Raw genomic sequence first — 25,087 nt, 5'->3', positions numbered from 1 at the left:
TGCAATAAATATGTTTGTATATGTATATATGAGAACACAAAGAATATCTGTTAATGATAGCAGCAACTGGAACACCCGAAAATCCCTAGCAGTTATGTCCATGCTTTTTTCAGTGCAGGCCTCCATTTCCCAAGTTGCCTACTTGTCTCATTTGTCAGTGCAATAATGGTCTAGCTATCTATAATAGGACCACTACATCAGATAAACAGATAAGCCTCCCTTATAAAATGCAACCCACACTGCATAAATGTAAACTTCAAAATCCTCACATTTTCATATATGACGTAAAAAAACAAGTTTGTCATATTGTAACACACCTAGTAAAGAAGACTTAATTACAGTATATTAAGAACTTGAAAAACAGCCCTATTAATATTTAGAAATCAGCTATTTAGCTGTTTTAAATTGCACTTTTAATATCAAATATCTGAAGTTAGATCAAAGTAATTGCCAAACAAAGAGGATAACTACATTATTTGTTTACAAACTGAATAATAAAGTATGAATTTTTGCACATGTCTGTAAATTCTTTATGCCTTGATAACAAATATAATGTTCTAATTCTTGAGAGCAATTATAGTTAAAGGTTTGCAGTACACTACAGGTTACCTCACATTTTTGTTCTTTCAGGATTCAGATAGAACATTACAGGCAATTTTAAACAATTTTCCAATATACTCCTATTATCAAATGTGCCTAATTCCCTTGATATACTTTGCTGAAGTCACAAAACACATCAACATTTAAAAGAACAGTTACACTAACAATAACACTGATCTGATAAAAATATGAAATAAAATATTGAATTAAAAAGTTATAAGGGCTCAAAGATATGAGGTTTCAGCTGTTATATAAAAAAAAGACTGCAAAGGGATTTAACATAAAGATACATACATACACACATGTCCACATATGTATGTATGTATGTATATATATATATATATATATATATATATATATATATATATATATATATATATATATATATAATTCCATAGATAGCATGCACTCACTGGTTTTGTTAAAAAAAAAGTGCTTTATTGGCACATAAAAGTGTAGTAACGTTTCAGGGATCTCACCCCTTCATCAGACTAAGTCTTAGGAGCCAGCTAATTTTTGGTTCTGCGCCCTGGATAGTTTGCTGATTGGTGCTGAACCAAAAATGAGCTGACTCCTAAGATCTTATTCCTGCTTTTAAAATAAAGATACCAAGAGAACGAAGAAAATTTGATAATAGTAGTAAATTAGAAAGTTGCTTAAAATTGCATGATCTATCCGAATCATGACAGAAAAATTGGGTTTACTATCCCTTTAAGTAGACGAAGAACTATGTAGCACTAGTTAAGTGCATAGTCTTCTTTTTTTATTTTCTTTTTTTCTACTCAGTGTATGTATGTGTATGTATGTATGTACATGTGTGTATGTATGTGTATATGTATATATATATATATATATATATATATATATATATATATATATATATATACACATACAGTATATATATATATATATATATATATATATATATATATATATATATATGTGTGTGTGTGGTTATGTGTATGGATTTGCGTGTGTATATATATATATATATATATACTGTATATATATATATGTGTATCTGTGTGTGTATATGTGTATGGTTGTGTGTATATATATATATATATATATATATATATATATACACACAGGTGGCCCTCGGTTTACGATGTTTCAATTTTTGCCGTTTCAGAATAACGCCCTTTTTTTTGCTATTGAATGCATTAGCACATGCATACATTAAAATAGCCAGTAGGTGGAGCTGTCCGCTTGTGTTTCAGCAAACACATGCAAAGAAAAGCAAGCCAGACATGATCAATGGATCAGCTTTCAAAGGAACAAGATCTAGCAGCCACTTCCCATAGCTGCAGACTCAATGCAGAGAACTGTTTGCAGAAAAAGGCAAGTAAAAAACGTTTTTGTTCATTAAACTTAGTTTGATGATGATACAGTCTGTTGTGTGATTAAACACAGGCAGGCTAATCAGTGTATAACCAGACCTGAGCAATGGAGCCATTTTTTAAAGGAACAAGATCTAGTTTGATAATGATACAGTCTGCTGTGTGATTATTTTGTTTTTGTTCATAAACTTAGATTGATGATGATACAGTCTGTGTGATAATTTTATCAGGTGCGGTTTAGCAAATGTTTTTGTTTATTAAACTTAGTTTGATGATGATACAATCTATTTTATTAGGTTTATAATGTTGTTTAGCATTTAAAGTTTTCATTTCAAAGCTTTAAAAATAATGTATTAGGTGTTACTTATGTCAATTTTGAGAGGGGCCTGGAACCTAACTCCCTCACTTCCCATTGACTTACATTATAAACTGGGTTTCAATTTTCAACGGTTTCGATTTACAACCATTCCTTCTGGAACGTAACCCCGGCGTAAACTGAGGGCTACCTGTATATGTGTGTGTGTGTGTGTGTGTGTGTGTATATATATGTCATATGTTCATAAACGTTAATATGAACTCACAGTTCAAACACAACAAGAGGGTTACACAGTGCTACTCTGATGTAATGACTAATACATGTATAACCGATGTGACTATGTGTAATGCACTGCTGTACTGCCATATATATCTATATGTCTATATATCACATATGAAGGTCTAATTTACACCAATATGAAATGTTTTGGCAGTCATATATCTCTTATCTAAGTAATCCATTTATGTATGTACTGGAACACATGGATGTTTAGCTTTACATTTAGTAATAGGCACTTTTTGTGGCTCATGCATTTATTGTACCACCTATACAACTTTGAAGCTTTTATGAATTATCCTAGGAATTGTTTGATTAGTAATATGGTAACACTGAGGGGGTTAGGGGTTATCACTATGACAACCCCAGTTTTGGCGCAATTCACAGTTAATTTGGTGGTGGGTGGGGCACAATATGTTTATAAGACACAGTGTTTAGTTGCATGTTTTGTATTGGTCTGAGGAAGGAGCCTGCGTGCTCCGAAACGTTACCTAATTAAAGAGATTTTTTACATAAATCCAGTGAGTGCAGTCCTATGTTGCAGATTACTATGAATACTTACTGATCTGGCACCCTGGTTGGCGACTATTGGACATTGAGAGTGCAGATACACATGGAGGATATATATATATATATATATACAGGGAGTGCAGAATTATTAGGCAAATTAGTATTTTGACCACATCATCCTCTTTATGCATGTTGTCTTACTCCAAGCTGTATAGGCTTGAAAGCCTACTACCAATTAAGCATATTAGGTGATGTGCATCTCTGTAATGAGAAGAGGTGTGGTCTAATGACATCAACACCCTATATCAGGTGTGCATAATTATTAGGCAACTTCCTTTCCTTTGGCAAAATGGGTCAAAAGAAGGACTTGACAGGCTCAGAAAAGTCAAAAATAGTGAGATATCTTGCAGAGGGATGCAGCACTCTTAAAATTGCAAAGCTTCTGAAGCGTGATCATCGAACAATCAAGTGTTTCATTCAAAATAGTCAACAGGGTCGCAAGAAGCGTGTGGAAAAACCAAGGCACAAAATAACTGCCCATGAACTGAGAAAAGTCAAGCGTGCAGCTGCCAAGATGCCACTTGCCACCAGTTTGGCCATATTTCAGAGCTGCAACATCACTGGAGTGCCCAAAAGCACAAGGTGTGCAATACTCAGAGACATGGCCAAGGTAAGAAAGGCTGAAAGACGACCACCACTGAACAAGACACACAAGCTGAAACGTCAAGACTGGGCCAAGAAATATCTCAAGACTGATTTTTCTAAGGTTTTATGGACTGATGAAATGAGAGTGAGTCTTGATGGGCCAGATGGATGGGCCCGTGGCTGGATTGGTAAAGGCAGAGAGCTCCAGTCCGACTAAGACGCCAGCAAGGTGGAGGTGGAGTACTGGTTTGGGCTGGTATCATCAAAGATGAGCTTGTGGGGCCTTTTCGGGTTGAGGATGGAGTCAAGTTCAACTCCCAGTCCTACTGCCAGTTTCTGGAAGACACCTTCTTCAAGCAGTGGTACAGGAAGAAGTCTGCATCCTTCAAGAAAAACATGATTTTCATGCAGGACAATGCTCCATCACACGCGTCCAAGTACTCCACAGCGTGGCTGGCAAGAAAGGGTATAAAAGAAGAAAATCTAATGACATGGCCTCCTTGTTCACCTGATCTGAACCCCATTGAGAACCTGTGGTCCATCATCAAATGTGAGATTTACAAGGAGGGAAAACAGTACACCTCTCTGAACAGTGTCTGGGAGGCTGTGGTTGCTGCTGCACGCAATGTTGATGGTGAACAGATCAAAACACTGACAGAATCCATGGATGGCAGGCTTTTGAGTGTCCTTGCAAAGAAAGGTGGCTATATTGGTCACTGATTTGTTTTTGTTTTGTTTTTGAATGTCAGAAATGTATATTTGTGAATGTTGAGATGTTATATTGGTTTCACTGGTAAAAATAAATAATTGAAATGGGTATATATTTGTTTTTTGTTAAGTTGCCTAATAATTATGCACAGTAATAGTCACCTGCACACACAGATATCCCCCTAAAATAGCTATAACTAAAAACAAACTAAAAACTACTTCCAAAACTATTCAGCTTTGATATTAATGAGTTTTTTAGGTTCATTGAGAACATGGCTGTTGTTCAATAATAAAATTAATCCTCAAAAATACAACTTTCCTAATAATTCTGCACTCCCTGTATATATATATATATATATAATTTGTTTCCGTTTTTTAATGTGCCCCCCCTGATTAAACACTGGCCCTACCTTGGCCCCCCCAGTAAAATTTGTCTAGAACCGCCACTGTTTACTATATATATATATATATATATATATATATATATATATATATATATATATATATCACATTCCAATGTTCTGCACAAAGGGGAATATTTTCTATGCATTTTTAACTAGATATTCCTATATATATTTGTATATATCTAAACATATATATAATCAAGTATATATATACATATATATATATATTCAAATATATATTAGTGCAAATATCCATCAGATATATTTTTAAATATCTCTTTAAGAATAATCTATTCGCAGAACATTGAATTATGAAAGATGCAATATTAACTTCTTATGTTATGCTTTCAAATAACCGTGATCGTGTTTGTGCGACTTGTGGGTGCTAGGTATTTTTTCAACTTTTTCGGCTCCATTAAAGTCTATAGGGGAATGTGATTTTGCATTTGCAACTTCTCAAAGTCTATTTTTTACCGTGATATTACGAACATGAGAGCAAACTTTTTACTTTCAACTCGTAATACGAGCGTGAATCTCCGAGAGCAAAAAATTACTTCTAGCAGTTTTAATGCTTGAATGTGAGTGCAAACTACTGCTCCATTCGTAATCTAGCTCATAGCTGGTATTTGCCTGCAGCTAAGCTGGGGCATGTTGTGACATAAGTTAATGGGTAGGAGAAGCCGGTGAGCTGCAGAGCAGGTCTCTATATATAGTGTATTATTTAAAGGGACAGTAAACCTTAAAAAAAATGTTATATAATTCTGCACATAGTGCAGAATTATATAACATTACATTAGCCAAACATTTTAAATCATAATATTGACTTTTTATTTTAAAAAAATATCGCCGTTTTACAGACCCGCTCTCTGGGCTCTGCTGAGCGGGTCTGTTGTTTTTACTGAGCGCATCGGGCCAGCTGTATAGTCACAGCCCGGCCCGACCGAGCCATTAGACACAATGCAGCTCGCTCCTGCTCTGTCTGACAGCGGGATCGAGCTGCATTGTGTCTAATGGCACGGTCGGGCCGGGCTGTGACTATACAGCTGGCCCGATGCGCTCAGTAAAAACAACAGACCCGCTCAGAAGAGCCCAGAGAGCGGGTCTGTAAAACAGTGATAAGGTTTACTGTCCCTTTAAATATAATTAACTACTACTTGAATATTATTATTGAATGGGTTCACATATTATTTGTGTTCTTCATTTTGGTGCTGTGCTGCAAAAAATTGTATAAAAAAATTACAAATAATATTGCAAAACACTGCTGCCATAGAGCACTAAAGACACGTGCACACTCCTGAGCTCTTATTTAAAGGCAAGGTAAAGTTGTGTGCACTCGTTATCACATTTATCAATAACATAACAAATTAGCATAAGTTTAATTCATCATTTTTATATATTATTTTTTTTAACCCACAAATCTTATTGTTTACTTCGTGTCCTGCAACGATTCCTCGTCCGCCCGACTTTTCTATCGAAGTGATTGACACTTCTCTAACCTTGTGTCGTCCAATCACCGCTTTCTCCATGCGGTGGTGAACACAGCATATCAGGCGTCATCGGACCGCACTGCGCATGCGTCCAACCAGAAACGTCTACACTGTTCAACGCGCTCGTTCATGACTCGCGCATGCTCCTTTGAACAGTCAGTCATAAGACAAGTTTGTCTCATTTACTGAATGCTAAGTATCGTCAGAAAGTTGCGCATGCGTACAAAAATTGTGGTCCGTGAACGCGCAAAATGCTGACGTACAGTGCGGGTGGGTTGGGTCTCTACGATGAGAGCAAAAAAATAGGAAGTAGATGCGGGGAGGAGTTTAACAATAAACGGTACGCATATATTTTAATGTTTAGCATGAAAATAACCCAACAATTGTGTAAAAGGACTTAGCGACTGCATTGCAGTGCTAAATAGAAAAGTAAAAAAGTTTTAAAATGTAGCAAACTTTACCTTGCCTTTAATAATTCATCATGTTATACTATATTTAGGGTCCAAGTGTGGCCCTTTTGTTGTTTGATTTATCCCCTAAAACTCCCCATTGTGTCAGTTATCTTTTGGGCCGTCTATTCATCATTAGGGGAATCTATTTGATCTTATTTTATATATACTTTAGGATAATGCTCCTTATTGTAAAATATGAGGTTTACCTTTTATTTGGATATTTGGGCAATGTTTAAATCATATTTTAGGATTGCATTTTTGGAGGGTACTGTTCTGGTATGTGCTTACTCAATACTTACTATATGTATCTTTGTATATGTTATGTAACGCTATAACTTGCCTGTTATGTGTGTTATAACCTCAATTAAAAAAAATCTTACTTCTAGCTTCTACTTTGAAATGGTTATAATTTATACATTTCGGAATCAAATCATCTCACAGATCCGGTGTGTCAGTAAACCGCTCCCGGAACCAAGTTTCCTTAGTTGTTGTTTCCTGAGGGAGCATATGTGCTCACCGACGCCTAGTTGCTAGGCAACCGCCGGTGGTCACTTGTTCGGGTGTTAGCTGCGGAGATCGTGTAAAAGATGCAGGGGGAGGAAGAGGAGCTGTCTGTTAGCATCGCACAAATCGTGCACAAGCTCAAGGGCACCAGCCTTCACTGTCAGCTGGAGCGGGAGGCCCGGGTGAGTCTGTAGAGCCCAGAGGGAGGAGCACCCGGTATTACATTTACAGGGATGAAACCCATTGTGCACTTGACCGCTGGTGGCGCTGTCTGCATCTGTCAGTGCAGATGCTGTAAAAGGGCCGCATACAGTACACAGCAGAAGTGCTGTCACTTATCATTGGAAAATATGTGAACCAAACCAGTTACTATTTTGTTTGTGAATAGAAAATATATTTATGGGATAATAGAACGAATATTTCTGGTATATTTAAATGTAAATAAAAATCACTTTACGTTATAGCTAGCAGTGGAAACTGATTTTTTTCAAATGTATTTTTCAGTGCAGTGTAATAAAGCATAGAAGCACAATTCACTGAAAGGCGTTGCAAACGAAACTGCTGTGATCATCATATGGTACATAGCTCTCCCAGTCCCCTATAGCATTGTTTCTCACTCTTTTTTTTTTCTCTAGCAAGTACCCCAACTAGGGTTGCCACCTTTTGCCCAGAAGATTCTTGGACACTAAATGGGGGTTGAGAGGGTGTGTTTCAGGGCATGGCTTGGGGTGTGGCTTCTCGCAGCCTCAAATTCAATATGAAATCCATTATATATATATATATATATATATATATACATACAAAACATGGAAGGGAACTGCACTCCAAGACCGGATCAGGTACACATCCTGTGACTCGGTAACATCCAGCCCTGGGTGCTAAATAGCACTCCAAAAAAGCTGTGATGTCACCAGAGCCACAAGCAGTTAACCCCAGTCCGGAATGGGTGCAAGAAACAAGGGGGATTACAAATAAAAAGTAATACAACACATAGAAACACCCAGCACTCACCAGCTAGCTCACAGCTAAGATAAAATCACAACTGGAAAGGTTAGTCACCGCATCTGGCCAAATGGGAAAGCTCAGGCACCACGTCAAGGTCCTTTCCTTTGCCTGAGTCCCTAACACAGGCACGCCATCATGCGAGCTCACAAAGCTAAACAAACTGAGAACAAAGAAGGGGTGCACAGGTGGCTGTAATCACCCATAGAAAATACAAAACATGGAAGGGAACTGCACTCCAAGACCGGATCAGGTACACATCCTGTGACTCAGTAACATCTTAGCTGTGAGCTAGCTGGTGAGTGCTGGGTGTTTCTATGTGTTGTATTACTTTTTATTTGTAATCTCCCTTGTTCCTTGCACCCATTCCGGACTGGGGTTAACTGCCTGGTGACACTGAGTCACAGGATGTGTACCTGATCCGGTCTTGGAGTGCAGTTCCCTTCCATGTTTTGTATTTTCTATGGGTGATTACAGCCACCTGTGCACCCCTTCTTTGTTCTCAGTTTGTTTAGCTTTGTGAGCTCACATGATGGTGTGCCTGTGTTAGGGACTCAGGCAAAGGAAAGGACCTTGACGTGGTGCCTGAGCTTTCCCGTTTGGCCAGATGCGGTGACTAACCTTTCCAGTTGTGATTTTATCTTAGCTGTGAGCTAGCTGGTGAGTGCTGGGTGTTTCTATGTGTTGTATTACTTTTTATTTGTAATCTCCCTTGTTTCTTGCACCCATTCCGGACTGGGGTTAACTGCCTGTGGCTCTGGTGACATCACAGCTTTTTTGGAGTGCTATTTAGCACCCAGGGCTGGATGTTACTGAGTCACAGGATGTGTACCTGATCCGGTCTTGGAGTGCAGTTCCCTTCTATGTTTTGTATTTTCTATGGGTGATTACAGCCACCTGTGCACCCCTTCTTTGTTCTCAGTTTGTTTAGCTTTGTGAGCTCGCATGATGGTGTGCCTGTGTTATGGACTCAGGCAAAGGAAAGGACCTTGACGTTGGTGCCTGAGCTTTCCCATTTGGCCAGATGCGGTGACTAACCTTTCCAGTTGTGATTTTATCTTAGCTGTGAGCTAGCTGGTGAGTGCTGGGTGTTTCTATGTGTTATATATATATATATATATATTTTTTTATTTTTTTTATTAATATTATATAAATTATATATAATAGTAAAAGCAAGGGAAAATAGCATGACGTTTCGGTGCTGTACTGGCACCTTTATCAAATGATCCCAGATGGAAAAAAGAGAGTCTCAATGTCAGTGCATCCTGCTTTCTTTTGGGGCATCACACTGAAGATGCTTTTCTAAAAATCGGGTGAGTGCAGTCTTTTTTTTGAACTTTGTACTGCTTTTGACTTATGCATCTCGGCAGCTGCTGTATTTTAGACTAGGAGTGCAACGCCTTTGGGACTGTATATATATATATATATATATATATATATATATATATATATATATATATATATATATATATATATATATATATATATATATATATATATATATATATATATATATATATAAGCCCTAGGTGTTTCAGAGGCGCCTGTCACCTTATTACAGCAGTGTGTGTCACTGTGTGGGGCAGCAACATCATCCTGGGAGTCCAGCACTGAGGCAGCACACGCTCTGTTATGCATTGACGGCTTTCCGCAGCCTGCAGAGAAGACCTGAAAAAAGGCAGCAGTAGTAGTGTGCGGCATGCTGCGTGTAGCCAGCAAGCTGTAGGACCCAGGAGGATGCGGCTTAAACCAAGCCCAATGCCTGCTGCTGCGTCATTAACGTGTGCCTGTTGCCCTGGAGCTGGCCCTACCACTACACCACGACTGACACTCGCATCACCTCTTCCTCCCCTGGGCTGTATTTTACTGGCTGAGAAGGTAAAATACAGGCCAAGGCACCACATGAAGGAGGAGTCCGGGACATTCAGAGGATGACCCGGGACACTTTTCCTGATTCCGGGGCTGTCCCGGTGATACCGGGGCAGGTGGCAACCCTAACCCCAACAGGCGTAAATATTTATCATAAGTAGCCCCAAATGCACATAAATATTATTAGGTAAAAAATAAATAAGTGAAATGCCCAGGAATGTGGGCAAAAGGTAATGAAAGGGCAAGCCACAGAGTACCCCTTACCAAAACTCCAGGTACCGCCAGGGGTACATGTACCACAGGTTGAGAAACTAGGCCCTGTGGGATATCCCAAATGTAGTTGCCAATATTAGTAATAAACATATGTTTACATGTTTAGCTACCCCTTCAGACCAACATGATACTACATGTAAGGGTCCTGGTCAGTAGCATGATGTCATTTATCTAAAACAATTTTAATTTACAATGCCACCAGCTTGGGGGAAAACAAATCTTTTTTTCTTTCTATGAGTAATCTATTGTGTGGTTTCACACCCCTTTGAACAACTCTATCTTATGGTCTGGAACAGTGATGACCATTTGACAGCCCATGGGCCAAATGGGTCTCTCTGCACTAGTTTTTGTGATCCCCCCCACCCTGAAAAATGTGTACTTTAGAAACTTATAGTAATTGGTCAAACAAGGTGATACAACTCAAGAGACATTGGAAGGTGAAAACAGCATACATAGGTTACCTTCCAAATTACCTAAATTTGACCCTCTGACACTTGGTATTTTTAGGGAATTCAATATTGATAAATTATATATGCAGCCCTTAAAGGGACATTAGACAATTTGACCTGGTAATATAAAATGATAAATTCTATTTATAAAAAAACCCTCTGCAATATACTTTCATTATTTATTCCCCCCCCCCTTTTCCTATAAATCCATTCTGAAATTGTGAGCTTTTCAGTTGCTGTTAGAAATGGAAGTGCAGAACAGTTATATTCCACAATCATTGGCTGCACACTCTAGTGACCTATTTATAACTGTCCCTAATTGGCCACAGCAGAGAAGGTAACCTAAGTTACAACATGGCAGCTCCCATTGTTTTATAGACACTAAATTACACTTATTTTGTCAATATTTAAACAGCTAAATGATTCTTTAAAAATATTCATCTACGTGCTATTCTCAGAATAATCTTTTTTTTGAATGCATCATTCTATCTAGTATTTATTTAGTGTTTAATGTACCTTTAAGGACTCTGAGCTGCAGCCCCCATGTGTTAGTAAAGTTGGCCTTCACTGATCTAGGGTATTGCTGAAATATTAAGCTGTAGAGGAATTGGTTTTGCTTAAGAAATAGGTCACCTATAAGCATTTGCGTGGATTTGAAAGATTATGTTATATCAATATTCTAATTATTTGTTTGCTAAAAAAATGCAAGGGAATAATACATTTTTTCATTTCTTCTGGTGTTCAAGGTTCAAAGGGTCTTACCGTGAGGGTGATGGTAAAAAATGTTTTTGTAATGGTGATGTAGATTACTATGTGTCAGAGATGCGGCAGATTCTAAGCCAGTTTTAATAATTTCTTAGACTCAATAATGAGTTGTTTAATACTGATAATAGGCCAAGGGTATACAAGCAGAAGTTTTTCTGACTTTCCCAATAAATTGGAATTAATTAAATCATTGGATTTAATTCTGCATTTGGTTAACTACTGTGAATGAGCATGTTGTTTTTAGGTTATGTATATTATTATTATTATTATTCTTCTTTATTTATAAAGCGCCAACAGATTCCGCAGCGCTGCCCATGGGTACAAGGATAACAGTACAATGGAGAAACAATACGATAAAAGACAAAATTTTACAGACAAAATACAGGGGGAATTGAGGGCCCTATTTCTGTGGGAACTTACAATCTAGATGGGTAGGAGGATGGGAAACAGGAGGTGGGGACTGCAAAGGTGAGAATGATATTAGTGAGGCAATAGAGGGCAACTGTTAGTTAAGTGAAGTTAGTTTGTTAATAAGTCGGGTGATAAGCTTCCCTGAACAGAAAGGTCTTTAGGGAATGTTTAAAGAAGAAGAGGTTAGGGGCAAGTCTGACAGCACGAGAAAGTCCTGTAGTCTAGCATGGGAGGAGGTGATGGTAGAGGACGCAAGAAGCAGGTCATTGTTGGATCTTAGGGGGCGGGCAGGAGTATATTTGTTGATAAGTGAGGACAAGTAGGGTGGGGCAGCATTGGTGAGGGCTTTGTAGGTCAGGGTGAGAATTTTGAATTTAACTCTGTTGTGAATGGGGAGCCAGTGAAGGGACTCACAGAGAGGTGCAGCAGAAACAGAGCGTCGAGAGAGGTGGATTAGCCTGGCAGATGCATTTAGGATGGATTGGAGGGGAGAGAGACGGGATAGAGGGAGGCCAGTTAGTAAGTTGTTACAGTAGTCAAGTCGGGAAATTACCAGGGAGTGGATTAGCTGTTTAGTAGTTTCAGCACCTAGAAATGGATGAATTTTGGAGATATTGTGTAGGTGGTTGCGGCAGGATGAAGAGAGCAATTGGATGTGGGAAATGGACAGATTTAAGTCAAGTGTGGCTCTGAGGCAGCGGACTTGGGGTGATGGGGAGATAGTGGTGCCACCAACAGTGATATAAAAATTAGAAACTGGAGTAGAGTTAGAGGGGGGGAATTAGAAGTAGTTCGGTCTTGGACATGTTTATTCTTAGGTGGTGAGAGGCCATCCAGGAGGAAATGCCAGATAAGCAGTCGCTGATGTGAGAATTGACAGAAGGAGAGAGTGCAGGGGTGGAAAGGTAGAGCGGTATTATCAGTATAGAGATGATAGCTGACGCCATAGCTGTTGATAAGTTTACCCAGTGAAGAAGTGTAAATAGAGAAGAGTAGAGGACCCAGGACAGAGCCTTGAGGTACTCCAACAGACAGAGGCAAAAGAGAGGAGGAGTCACCAGCAAAAGAGACAGAGAAGGATCTGTTAGAGAGATAAGAGTGGTTCCAGGAGAGGGCAGTGTCACAGACCCCAAGAGAACTGAGAGTCCGTAGGAGAAGGGGATGGTCAACAGTGTCAAAGGCAGCAGAGAGGTCAAGTAAGATGAGTATAGAGAAGTAGCCTTTGTTTTTAGCAGAAAGGAGATCGTTAGTAACCTTGGTGGGGGCAGTCTCAGTTAAGTGTTGGGGACGGAAGCCAGATTGCAGGGGGTCGAGCAATGAGTTAGAGGACAGGAATTGGGTTAGTCGATCGAAAACTAGTTTTTTAAGGAATTTTGAAGCTTGCAGGAGCAGTGATATGGGGCGGTAGTTTGCAGTGGAGTTAGGGTCAAGGGAGCGTTTTTTTGAGGATGGGGGGGACCTTTGCATGTTTGAAGGAGGCAGGGAATAAGCCGGTAGAAAGGGATAGGTTAAATATGTGAGTAAGAGCCGGAGTGAGGGTGGGAGACAGAGGGGGAATTAGATGTGAAGGAATAGGGTCAAGTGGGCAGGTAGTGAGGTGTGAGGAAGACAAAAGGGAAGCCACTTTACTCTCAGTGGATGGGAGGAGGGTGCAGAGAGTGGCAGAGGGGGTGACTGAGAGCGAAGTTGGGAGATTGCAGGTTTGTGTTGGGATGTTTCTTCAGATGGCAAGTGTTTTATTGAAAAAATAGCCAGCAAGGTCTTGAGCACTGAATGCAGATGATGGGGGTGGTGCAGGTGGGTAGAGGAGAGAGTTGAAAATGGAGAAGAGTCTTTTAGGGTTTGAAGAGTGAGTGGATATAAGAGAAGAGAAGTATGTTTGCTTAGCTAAGTGAAGGGCAGAGGTGTAAGAGTAAAGAATGAACTTATAGTGCAGGAAATCAGGTTCAGAGCGGGATTTCCTCCAGGCACGTTCAGCAGTGCGTGAGCATTTTTGTAGGTGGCGTGTTTGTTGGGAGTGCCAGGGCTAGAGCTGACGATGTGGGGCTTTGCGAAGTTGGGGCGGAGCGAGAGTCTCAAGTGCAGCGGAGAGAGTATTGTTTTAGTGGGTTATAGCAAGGTCAGGGCAGGATATCGTGGAAGTGTGGGAGAGGCGTATATGAATAAGATTGGAGAGTTGGGGAGGGTCCACAGTGTGCAGATTTCTACTGGTGCGGGGGCGATGAGGGGGAAGTCGGTTTAGCATCTATATGGGGATTAAAGGTGAGCAGATGGTGGTCTGAGATGGGAAATGGTCGACAGGCGGCAACAGAGAGAGAGCAGAGATAGGAGAACACCAGATCAATTGAGTGTCCTTCACGGTGGGTAGGAAATAGGGTGGATTGTGAGAGGCCAAAGGAGTTAGTGAGTGAGAGAAGTTTAGAGGCAGCAGGGGCAGATGGGTTGTCAATAGGGATGTTGAAGTCCCCCAGAATTAGGGTAGGTGTATTTGTAGAGAGAAAGTGAGGAAGCCAGGCAGCAAAGTTGTTGAAGAATTGGGAGGTTGGTCCAGGGGGGCGATAGATAACTGCCACACTGAGAGAGAGGGGGAGAACAGGCGGATGCAGTGAACTTCAAAGGAAGAAAAGGAGAGAGATGGAAATGGAGATAGGTACTGATAGGAGCAGGAGGGGGAGAGTAAGATGCCAACACCGCCACAATGTCTCTCACCTGGCCTAGGTGTGTGGCTAAAGTGAAGACCATCATGAATGAGAGCAGCGATGGAAGCAGTGTCATAGGAAGATAGCCAGGTTTCAGTAATTGCTAGAAGGTTAAAAGCGTTGGAAACAAACAGGTCGTGAACAGTTGTAAGTTTGTTACAAACCGAGAAAGCATTCCAGAGGGCACAAGAAAAGAGAGGGGATAGGCGCTGTGTGTTAATGGAGATGAGATTGTTGGTATTGCGTGAACTAGAGTTTTTGCAGTGGGAGACGGAGCGAGAGTGTAAAAGTGTGGTGATTGCTGCAGGACCAGGGTTAGGAGAGACATCACCAGCAGCAAGCAGTAGTAGCGGTTAGAGTGAGATTTGTAGGAGCGCGAATGACTACACACAGGAGAGTTAGAGGGGGAAGTGTTTCTAAGGAAACAGAGTAGTTCATGAGAGGACAGCATAGGGGATGAGAGAAGGGAGGGTGAGATGTGGATAGTGTGGGGATTGTTGTTATAGGGACATGCAGTGATTTTTAGGAGAAGGGCAGACAGAGAGAGCAGAAAAGACATGGAGAGCATTGTGTAGAAGTATAGTGAACAGTTGTAAGTTTGTTACAAACCGAGAAAGCATTCCAGAGGGCACAAGAAAAGAGAGGGGATAGGCGCTGTGTGTTAATGGAGATGAGATTGTTGGTATTGCGTGAACTAGAGTTTTTGCAGTGGGAGACGGAGCGAGAGTGTAAAAGTGTGGTGATTGCTGCAGGACCAGGGTTAGGAGAGACATCACCAGCAGCAAGCAGTAGTAGCGGTTAGAGTGAGATTTGTAGGAGCGCGAATGACTACACACAGGAGAGTTAGAGGGGGAAGTGTTTCTAAGGAAACAGAGTAGTTCATGAGAGGACAGCATAGGGGATGAGAGAAGGGAGGGTGAGATGTGGATAGTGTGGGGATTGTTGTTATAGGGACATGCAGTGATTTTTAGGAGAAGGGCAGACAGAGAGAGCAGAAAAGACATGGGGAGCATTGTGTAGAAGTATAGTTATTAAGTTTACCTGTTAGTTGCTCTGCAGTTTCAAACTCCAGTTTTTAACTAAGTTGGGCTAGCCAGGAGTTACATAAATGGTTACCAGAGATTCTAACAGGAATTAAAGGGACATTTAACAGCAACCAGGTAGATAGAGGCAGAAGACATTACCAGAGATTCTAGAAGGAATTAAAGGGACATTTAACAGCAGCCAGGTAGACAGAGGCAGAAGACATTACCAGAGATTCTAACAGGAATTAAAGGGACATTTAACAGCAGCCAGGTAGACATAGGCAGAAGACATTACCTGTAGAGAGATGAGATGAAGTAGCATTAGAAGCAGTGTGGATGTAGATGAACTCCAGTGAGTAACTCCGCCACTTTTAATCAAAGAGCCACTTTAGACTCATAGAGCCAATGCTCAAATGAGCTTATGACTTGCAATATGTAGTAATATATGTATGAATATATATTATTTTGGACAATGGTCAGCATTGTGTGGGTATTCCCATTTAAAACTTGATAATATTTAGTGGCAGTACAGCCTTCAGTAGTCATGGGGAAATTATCTTCTACAATATTCATTTTAAGACATGTCAGTCATACAAAATACCTTGTTACCACGACCGTGGCCACAGTCAACAAAAGTTCCTGTAAGAGTATCTTGACATTTTTACTTACCCAAAATGCCTTGTGACCTTGACTGTGGCTAACAACGGTCACTGTCAGTCACTTGACTTTACTGCTTATACAAAATGCCTTGCAATTTTGACTGTGACCAACAAAGTTGAGTGTCACTGTCAAAGTCACTTGAAATTTTTGCTTATCGAAAATGACTTGTGACCAGTAGCGGTTCTAGAACTTAAAGGGATAGGAAAGTCAAAATTAAACTTGCATGATTCAGATAGAGCATATCATTTTAAGACACTGCTTCGTTCTCTTAGTATCCTTGTTAAAAAATGAATATGCACATATACACTAGTTGGGAGCTGCTGCTAGTTGGTGCCTGCACACATTTGTCTCTTGTGATTGGCTAAATAGATATTTTCAGCTTCCTGTCAGTAAGCTGTCCCTTCAGGAATGGATAACAAGAGAATGAAGACAATTTGATAATAGAATTAAATTGGAAAGTTGTTTAAAATTGTATGTTCTATCTCAATCATAAAATAACATGTTGGGGTTTACTATCCCTTTAAAATTTAGGGGTGCTTATTGGGGCTAACAAAGGTGGTGGGAAAAGTTGAAAGAAACAGCAAACATAATATATGGAGCCCTTTGCAGCTCAACTTGGGTGCTACACATGAGTTTGGAGGTGGATAGCAGCCCCCAGCACCCCCATAGAACTGCCATTGCTTGTGACCATGACTGTGACCAAAGGTAGTTGCTGTCAAGGTCACTTGGCTTTTGAATTTATCAGGGTTGTAGGTAGATCCCATTTAGCTAAAGAACTCCTGCCGTGGTCACATACAGGGAACTACAGAAAGCAAAAGGGTGGAAGACTCAAATTAATCAGAATCTGCTCTGTGTTTCTCCTGCGACTGTATTTAAGGGCCAGAGAATAAGCTGCCTCAATTTATGTTTGAAAAGAAGGAAACATGGACAAGAATATTTGTGCTCATTCTACAGTTTTACTTTTTTTTATATGTAAAATAATAATCTGTGATTCAACCTGTGTCTTATTTGTGGAAGTGAGTTTCTTATTCAGAAAGAATTTCAGCTAGCTGAATAAGAAGATTGTTTGAACTGAAATTTAGGTATTATTTAAATACAAATGTAATTTCCATAATGTAGACACACCAAGGGGAACTTTCTTTACACAATCCTGTTATGTAAAAACTGTCAGAAGAAGAAAAAGGAGCATTAAACCACAGGGAAACTTTGGCATCAATGGAAAAATTACAATTTTGAATAGTTAACTGATATTTTCAAAGACCATTGGACCATAAAGGGAATACATAGTTTCTGTCCCTCATGACACAAATGATGTTTTGGGTACAGAAAGTGATGCTAACCTTGGAAATGTTACATTGTTTCACAGTCTTGAAAAACAAAAGGGTTAAATAAGGGTTAAACTGGGCCTCTGATTTATCTATAGGAATAGATAGTCTGGTTCCCCCAACACACAATTGTTATTAGCCAAGCTAATGTTTTCTGTAGAAAAACTGATGCCAGCCATGTAATTGGTACAGAATTTCACTATTGCGTATAAATAAAATGTATTTTTAAAGGGTAAAGCTGCAGCTGTTTTTAGCAAATTTGGAACTCATTGCATTTAACCACACAAATCATACATCCCTTTTTAGCAGACCAAACATTTTTAGAAAATAACTTTATGCAATACATATGAAATTGTTGGCTTACATTGTAAATAGCAGTACAAAATAAATTATTTCTTAAATATTTCAAATTTATATTGTTCATAAAAAAAACCAAAAAACAAAAGATACATTTTATGTCATTTTGCACAATCTTACAATTTATGCAGAAAATTAGTAGGTATAAAATATATAACAATACAAATATTAGATACATCTTTTGATTTACCAGAAGAGTGGATAAAGGGACACTGAACCCAATTTTTTTCTTTCGTGATTCAGATAGAGCATGCAATTATAAGCAACTTTCTAATTTACTCCTATTATCAAATTTTCTTGGTATCTTTATTTGAAAAGCAAGAATGTAAGTTTAGAAGCCGGCCCATTTTTGGTGACCAACCTGGGTTGTTCTTGCTGATTAGTGGATAAATTCACCCACCAATAAATAAGTGCTGTCCAGTGTCTGAACCAAAAATTGTCTGGCCCCTTAGCTTAGATGCCTTCTTTTTCAAATAAAGATAGCAAGAGAACGGAGAAAATTTGATAATAGGAGTAAATTAGAAAGTTGCTTAAAATTGTATGCTCTATCTGAATCACAAAATAAATTTTTTGGGTTCAGTGTCCCTTTAAAGGGGACAGTATTTTTTCCATTATTATTTGCGCTTCAGAGAGGGGGAAGGTTATGTTTAATATTTCCGATTTGGTGTCGTTGATAAGAAAGTTGGAAACCGCATGAAATTCTTTCGAATGTGTGAAGAAGTACTGGGATGGAGTTAACCGGATTTGTTAGGAAAAGGAGGATATCATCCGCGTAAAGCATGATTTAATGCAATGCGCCTGCAATATTTAGTCCTATAGACTGAAGGGAACGGATTTGTATGGCTAGGGCTTCAACGAGGCACGCAAAGAGAAGGGGGGAAAGCGGACAGCCCTGACGAGTACCGTTGGATATAGAAAAAGGTTTAGACAGGGTGCCGTTTATTCGAACCTTAGCAAAAGGGTCAATATAGAGGGCAAATATTTTGGAGATAAAATTAGTATCCAAACCGAATTTTACTAGTACCGCTTTGAGAAACTGCCAACAGACGCGGTCAAAAGCTTTTTCCGTGTCCGTTAACACTATAACCATTGGAACACTTCCGGCGGAAGCATAATCTACCTAGAAGGTATGAACCCCACTTGGTCTTTTTCAATAATGTTGGGTAAAAGTAGATTGAGTCTTTCAGCTAAAAGTTTAGCATAGATTTTTATGTCTGTGTTTAACAGAGATATTGGTCTGTAATGTTCAACTTTATCTGGGCTCTTCCCTGGCTTGTCTATAACGGAAATATGAGCTTCAAGTGCTTGAGGGGAAAATGGGTTGTCATCAGATATTAATTATATAATGTTAAAAGGTGAGAAATTAGATGTTCTTTGAATGTTTTATAGTAATAATTGGTGAACCCATCCGGGCCAAGAGCTTTTCCACAGGGTAGATTCTTTATTACCCCCTCAATTTCTTTTTTACTTAAGGGTTCATTCAAGGAGGAAGCTTGGTCTTTTGTAATTTGGGGGAATTTTAATTTATCTAGATACTGTCTGATTTTTTTGTAATCTATTTTGCATCAGCTTTGGTATCTGAGTTTAGGTTAGTGGGAGACAGGTTGTATAAGGATTCATAATAAACCCTGAATGATTCTGCAATTTGCTCGGTAGAGGATTGTTTTTGGTTAAGTTTGTTTTTTATCTCTAGTATGTATGATTTATTAGTCTTACGCCTCAGTTTGCGTGCAAAGATGCTACTGCATTTATTATCGACATTATAAAAAATTTGTTGCAATTTAAGGACTTGCAACTTATTCTCATAGATCATATATGTTTTAGCTTGCATTCTAAGCTTTTCTAGTTCTACTTTTATAGTATTGTTAGCAGGATTTATGAGTTGATCTATTTCTAGCTTCTCTATGTTTTCTAGGGTTGTTTGAAGCTTTAATTTATTTAGTCTGATGGGCTTTAATACTTATAAGTTCGCTTGGATGACCCCTTTGTGAGCCTCCCAAAGGATTCTGTGATCTTGTACAGTGCCTGTGTTGAGTTCAAAATATTCTAGTAGTAAATGTTCAACTTTGGCGAAATAAAGGGGGTCTTCTAGCAATTCATCGTCTAATTTCCATTGGAAAGATGGAAGTGGTGCAGTTGGCCAAGCTAAATTGCATTTAATCATGGAGTGATCTGACCAAACTCTGGGCAGTATATGTATATTTTTCACTGTTATGAGGCTTGTGACGTCCATCATGACATAGTCGATTCTTGAGTGGCTATTATGTGGTAAGGAATAGAAGGTGTAAGCTTTGACATCTGGATGAGTGATTCTCCAGACATCCTGTAATACTAGTTCTTTGAGACAGGCTTTCACTGTGGAGTTGATATGCGTGGATAAATGGGAACTGCCACTCGAGGTGTCTAGTGTTGGGTTAAGAGCTATGTTGAAGTCTCCACATGTTATAAGGGAACCTTTGCTGTATATTTGTAAGTTTTTTAAAAATTTTTTATCTTGCGATGTATTTGTAGCATTAACATTAACTAGGGTGACTAGACTATTGTATAGAAGACCTAAGAGAATTAGATAGCGTCCTTCCTTATCTCTGCTTTTTTTGGATAATGTAATGATATTTTTGTCTTATAAGGATTCCCACACCATTCCTCTTAACCTTATTAGACGCATAGTAGGAGTCTCCAAATTTAAAATGAAAGGTTTTGGGTTCTTTACCATGTATATAATGGGTCTCCTGTAAGAACACTATGTCCCCTGACTGATACCGCGTTTCCTAGGGCTATTTAGTCCCTTAGCATTAACTGTAAGGAGAGTTAAATTTGGTGTATGTGCTGAGTGCGACTCGTGTGTGACATGGTTAATTTAAGCCTTATCTCTACATAGAGCAACATAAAAAGATATAGTTTCAAAAGCATGATGAACTTTTGGATGTAAGGTATGAGATTCAAGTTAGGTGTTGACCACTTCCTATTCATAGCAATAACAACAACAAAATAACAATAACGATAATAATAAAGCATAATACATTCAGTAAAAGTAACAACTGTAAAGAGAAAAATCTCTATACAAAGGAGAGGGATGCATCGTGGTCGACCCCCCCCCCCCCCCTGTTGATGTAAAATGAAAGGTGGGGAACATTAAAACGTCTAGCTAAACTAATTGTTTACATCTAGACAACACAACATTACGTTTACGGTAATATGTAGTTATGCTACAGTTATACTTTCAGATAACCTATGACTGCAAACAAGTTGTAACGAGGGCCAGAAACAACAAAGGCCCAAGACTTGGTATTAATAACAATGGGTGAAGTTAGCAAAAGGGAGAAAAACATTTATGCATACAGGACATTACTCTAAGACTATATGGAATATTTTAGAAATTACTCTCTCTCCTCAAGGTGAAAGTCTATCGACGTTCAACTGTCCATAGTATGATAGGAGGAGAATTTTGTCAAGAGAGGAATATAGAATCTCGCCACATTCTTGATAGAAGAAGATCAAGTTATCTGTTCATTGTGGTTCGATGGCGGGGAGGTTGTTCTGTCCTTGTGTTTGCCGTACTGAAATTTATGCCATCTGGAGGGATGAACCTTGAGTTTTCCATGCATTTAATTATTAATCCGTTAGGAATCTGCTGAGGGTCCTGGAAGGGTAGCTTCTATTTCAAGTCCCAGACTTTTCGTAAAGGTCTCTAAGTCCTGTTGGCCTTTGTAGATATGTGTGATGCCATCTTTAGAGACTGTAAGGCTGAAAGGGAAGCCCCATCTATATTTAATATGTTTATCTTGCATGACTTTAGTGAGGAATCTTACCTCTCTTCTTTTTTGAATTGTGATAGGGCATAAGTCCATGTAGATTTGTATACTGTGGTCTAGATACTGAATTTGTGGGGTTTGGCGTGCTTTGAGCCAGATATCCTTCTTATGCTTGAATTTTAAAAAGCGGGTTATAACGTCCCTAGGTGGGGAATTGGAGGAGGTTGCTCTGAGGGCTCTGTGAGCTCTGTTCAGCTCCACTAGGAGTGCTTGTGGTTTGATATATTGGAACAGTCCTTGTAGATAATCGTGGAGATCTGAGGGTTGTACGGTGACCGGGATTCCCCAGAACCGTAGATTGTTTCTACGGCTCCTATTTTCGAGGTCTTCAACTTTATCTTGAAATGCATCGAGTTTGGAGTATTGTATTATAGCTTGCGTGCCAATATTGCTAATCATTTCGTTTAGAGTATCCTGGGTTTCTTCAACCTCCTCCATCCTTTGATTGATATCAGTGATTTCTTTCCGGATAGATGACAGCTCGGTCATGTAGGAGCATGTAGGTTTTACCATTTGTCATCAGGACAGGGCGTACTTCTCAACAGGATTTCTCTGTCGTGTTTCTCATGTGTATTGGAGCGGAGAGGAGCTGTTTGCTATTGTGGTGCTGTGCAGGATGAGGGCTATTGCTGGCCGTCTGATGTTCAGGCCTGTCTCGTGGTGCGCACCTTATGGCGTGTCGACGTGACGTCCAGCACCAAAACGGGAGAAAAAAGGGCCCCGCCACTGCTGCCAGATGCAGGTGGAATGAAGGTATTCCCCACAAAATGAATAGGTCAGGGAGTGGAAGATCGACCACACTTGCACGGAGCTCGCTCACACTGCGCCATCTTCCTTCATGGCCAAGCTCCGCCGTATTCTTTTTTAACAAGGGATACTAAGACAACGAAGCAAATTTGAAAATAGAAGTGAATTTAAAAGTGTCTTAAAATTACATGCTCTATCTGAATCATGCAAGTTTAATTTTTACTTTCCTATCCCTTTAAGTACACTCCCTTACCCACAACCCCCAGTCATTCGACCGAAGGGAAATGGAGAAAAAGGAGTAACACAAGGTGTAGAGGTGCCTGAGGTTATAGTCAAAAGAACAACTGTCTTAAAATAAAGGGTGGGGCTGTGGGCTCACCATATCCAGAAAGAAATACATTTATCAGGTAAGCATACATTTTGTTTTTCTTTCCTAAGATATGGTGAGTCCACGGCTTGAGTAATTACTATTGGGAACCAATACCCAAGCTAGAGTACACGGATAAATAGGACAGGCAGTCCTAAACAGAAGGCACCACCGCTTGAAGAACCTTTCTCCCAAAAGAAGCCTCAGCCGAGGCAAAAGTATCACGTTTGTAAATTTAAAAAAAAATGATGTAGAGAAGACCAAGTTGCAGACTTACGAATTTGTTCCACAGAAGCTCCATTTTTGAAAGCCCAGGAAGAGGAAACAGCTCTTGTGGAATGAGCCGTAATCCTCTCAGGAGGCTGCTGTCAGCAGTCTCATAAGCCAAACGAATTATACTTCGTAGCCAAAAAGAAAGAGTAGTAGCAGTAGCTTTCTGACCTTTACGTTTCCCAGAGAAACAGACAAAGAGGGCAGAGGACTGGCGAAAATCCTTAGTCGACTGTAAGTAGAATTTAAGAGCATGTACAACATCCAAATTGTGTAACAAACGTTCTTTGAAAGAAGAAGAATTAGGACACAGAGAGGGAACAACAATTTCCTGATTGATATTTCTATTAGAAACAACCTTAGGAAGAAAACCTAACTTAGTACAAAGAACCGCCTTATCGTCATGAAAAATAAGATAAGGGGAATCACACTGCAGAGCTGAGAATTCCGAGACTCTTCAAGCAGAAGAGATAGCAACAAGAAACAAATACTTCCAAGATAACAACTTAATGTCTATGAAATGCAACGGCTCAAACGGAGCCAGCTGAAAAACTTTTTAAGTACAAGGTTAAGGCTCCAAGGAGGAGCAACAGACTTAAAGACAGGCCTGATTTTGACCAAGGCCTGACAAAAGCATTACACATCTGGCACATCCGCCAAACGTTTATGTAGTAAAACTGATAAAGCAGAAATCTGACCCTTCAGGATACTGAATGACAATCCCTTCTCCAGGCCTTCCTAAAAACAAGATAATATTCTAGGAATTCTAATTCTACTCTAAGAGAAGCCCTTGGATTCACACCAATAAAGATAATTACGCCATATCTTATGGTAAATCTTTCTAGTAACAAGCTTGCAAGCCTGAATCATGGTCTCAATGACCGACTCAGAAAAACCACCGCCAGAGCATCTATTAGAACGGCCTGCGAATCCCTTGACTTTTAACCGTACCTCGGAAGCTTGGCGTTCTGATGGGACGCTATTAGATCTAACTCCGGCACCCCCCATTTGGAGGACTAAGCTGGAGAACCCCTCTGGATGGAGTTCCCACTCCCCGGGATGAAAAGTCTGTCTGCTCAGAGAATCTGCTTCCCAGTTGACTACTCCTGGAATGTGGATGGCAGACAGCAATTGTGGGTCTCTGCCCACTGAAGAATCTGAGTAACCTTCTTCAGGGCTAAGGAACTCCAAGTTCCTCCCTGGTGATTGATGTAAGCCACAGAGGTTATGTTGTCTGACTGGGACTTGATAAACTGGGCTGAGGACAACTGAGGCCAAGCCAATAGAGCATTGTAAATCGCCCTCAACTCCAAGATGTTGATGGGAAGAGCAGACTCCTCCTGAGTCCAAAGGCTCTGAGCTTTTAACGAATTTCAGACAGCTCCCCAGCCCAGCAGGCTGGCGTCCGTGGTCACGATCACAGAGGAAGGTCTCTGAAAGCATGTGCCCTGAGACAGATGTTCCTGAGAAATCCACCACGGGAGAGAATCCCTTGATGACTGATCTAACTCTTTTCTCTGAGATAGATCCGCATGGTCGCCATTCCATTGTCTGAGCATGCACAACTGGAGAGCTCTCAAATCGAATCGAGCAAAAGGAATGATGTCCATGGAAGCTACCATCAGACCGATTACCTCCATACATTGAGCCACTGAAGGATGAGCAGAAGCCTGAAGAGAAAGGCAAGAGGAATCATTTTGTTTTTCCTGACCTCTGTCAGAAAAATCTTCATCAATAGAGAATCTATTATGGTCCCTAAAAACACTACTCTTGTAGCAGGGGAAAGGGAGCTTTTTTCCAGATTCCATTCCATC

General features: G+C 39.8%; 1 protein-coding gene across 1 annotated transcript in view; it reads left to right on the top strand.

The window, feature by feature from the left end:
• The first annotated feature begins 7,289 nt into the window (after positions 1 to 7,289).
• Positions 7,290 to 25,087, top strand: part of TBC1D19 (TBC1 domain family member 19) — an 885,000-nt gene continuing 867,202 nt past the window's right edge. Inside the window, exon 1 of the mRNA XM_053704075.1 lies at positions 7,290 to 7,424. Coding sequence (XP_053560050.1) covers positions 7,326 to 7,424 — 99 coding nt within the window. The 5' untranslated portion in view covers positions 7,290 to 7,325. The remainder of the gene's footprint in view (positions 7,425 to 25,087) is intronic.

Source organism: Bombina bombina, chromosome 2 (genome assembly GCF_027579735.1).
Source record: "Bombina bombina isolate aBomBom1 chromosome 2, aBomBom1.pri, whole genome shotgun sequence".
NCBI classification, from domain to species: Eukaryota; Metazoa; Chordata; class Amphibia; order Anura; family Bombinatoridae; genus Bombina; species Bombina bombina.
Note: the sequence above shows the minus strand (reverse complement) of the source record. Positions and strands in the feature narration are given on the sequence as shown.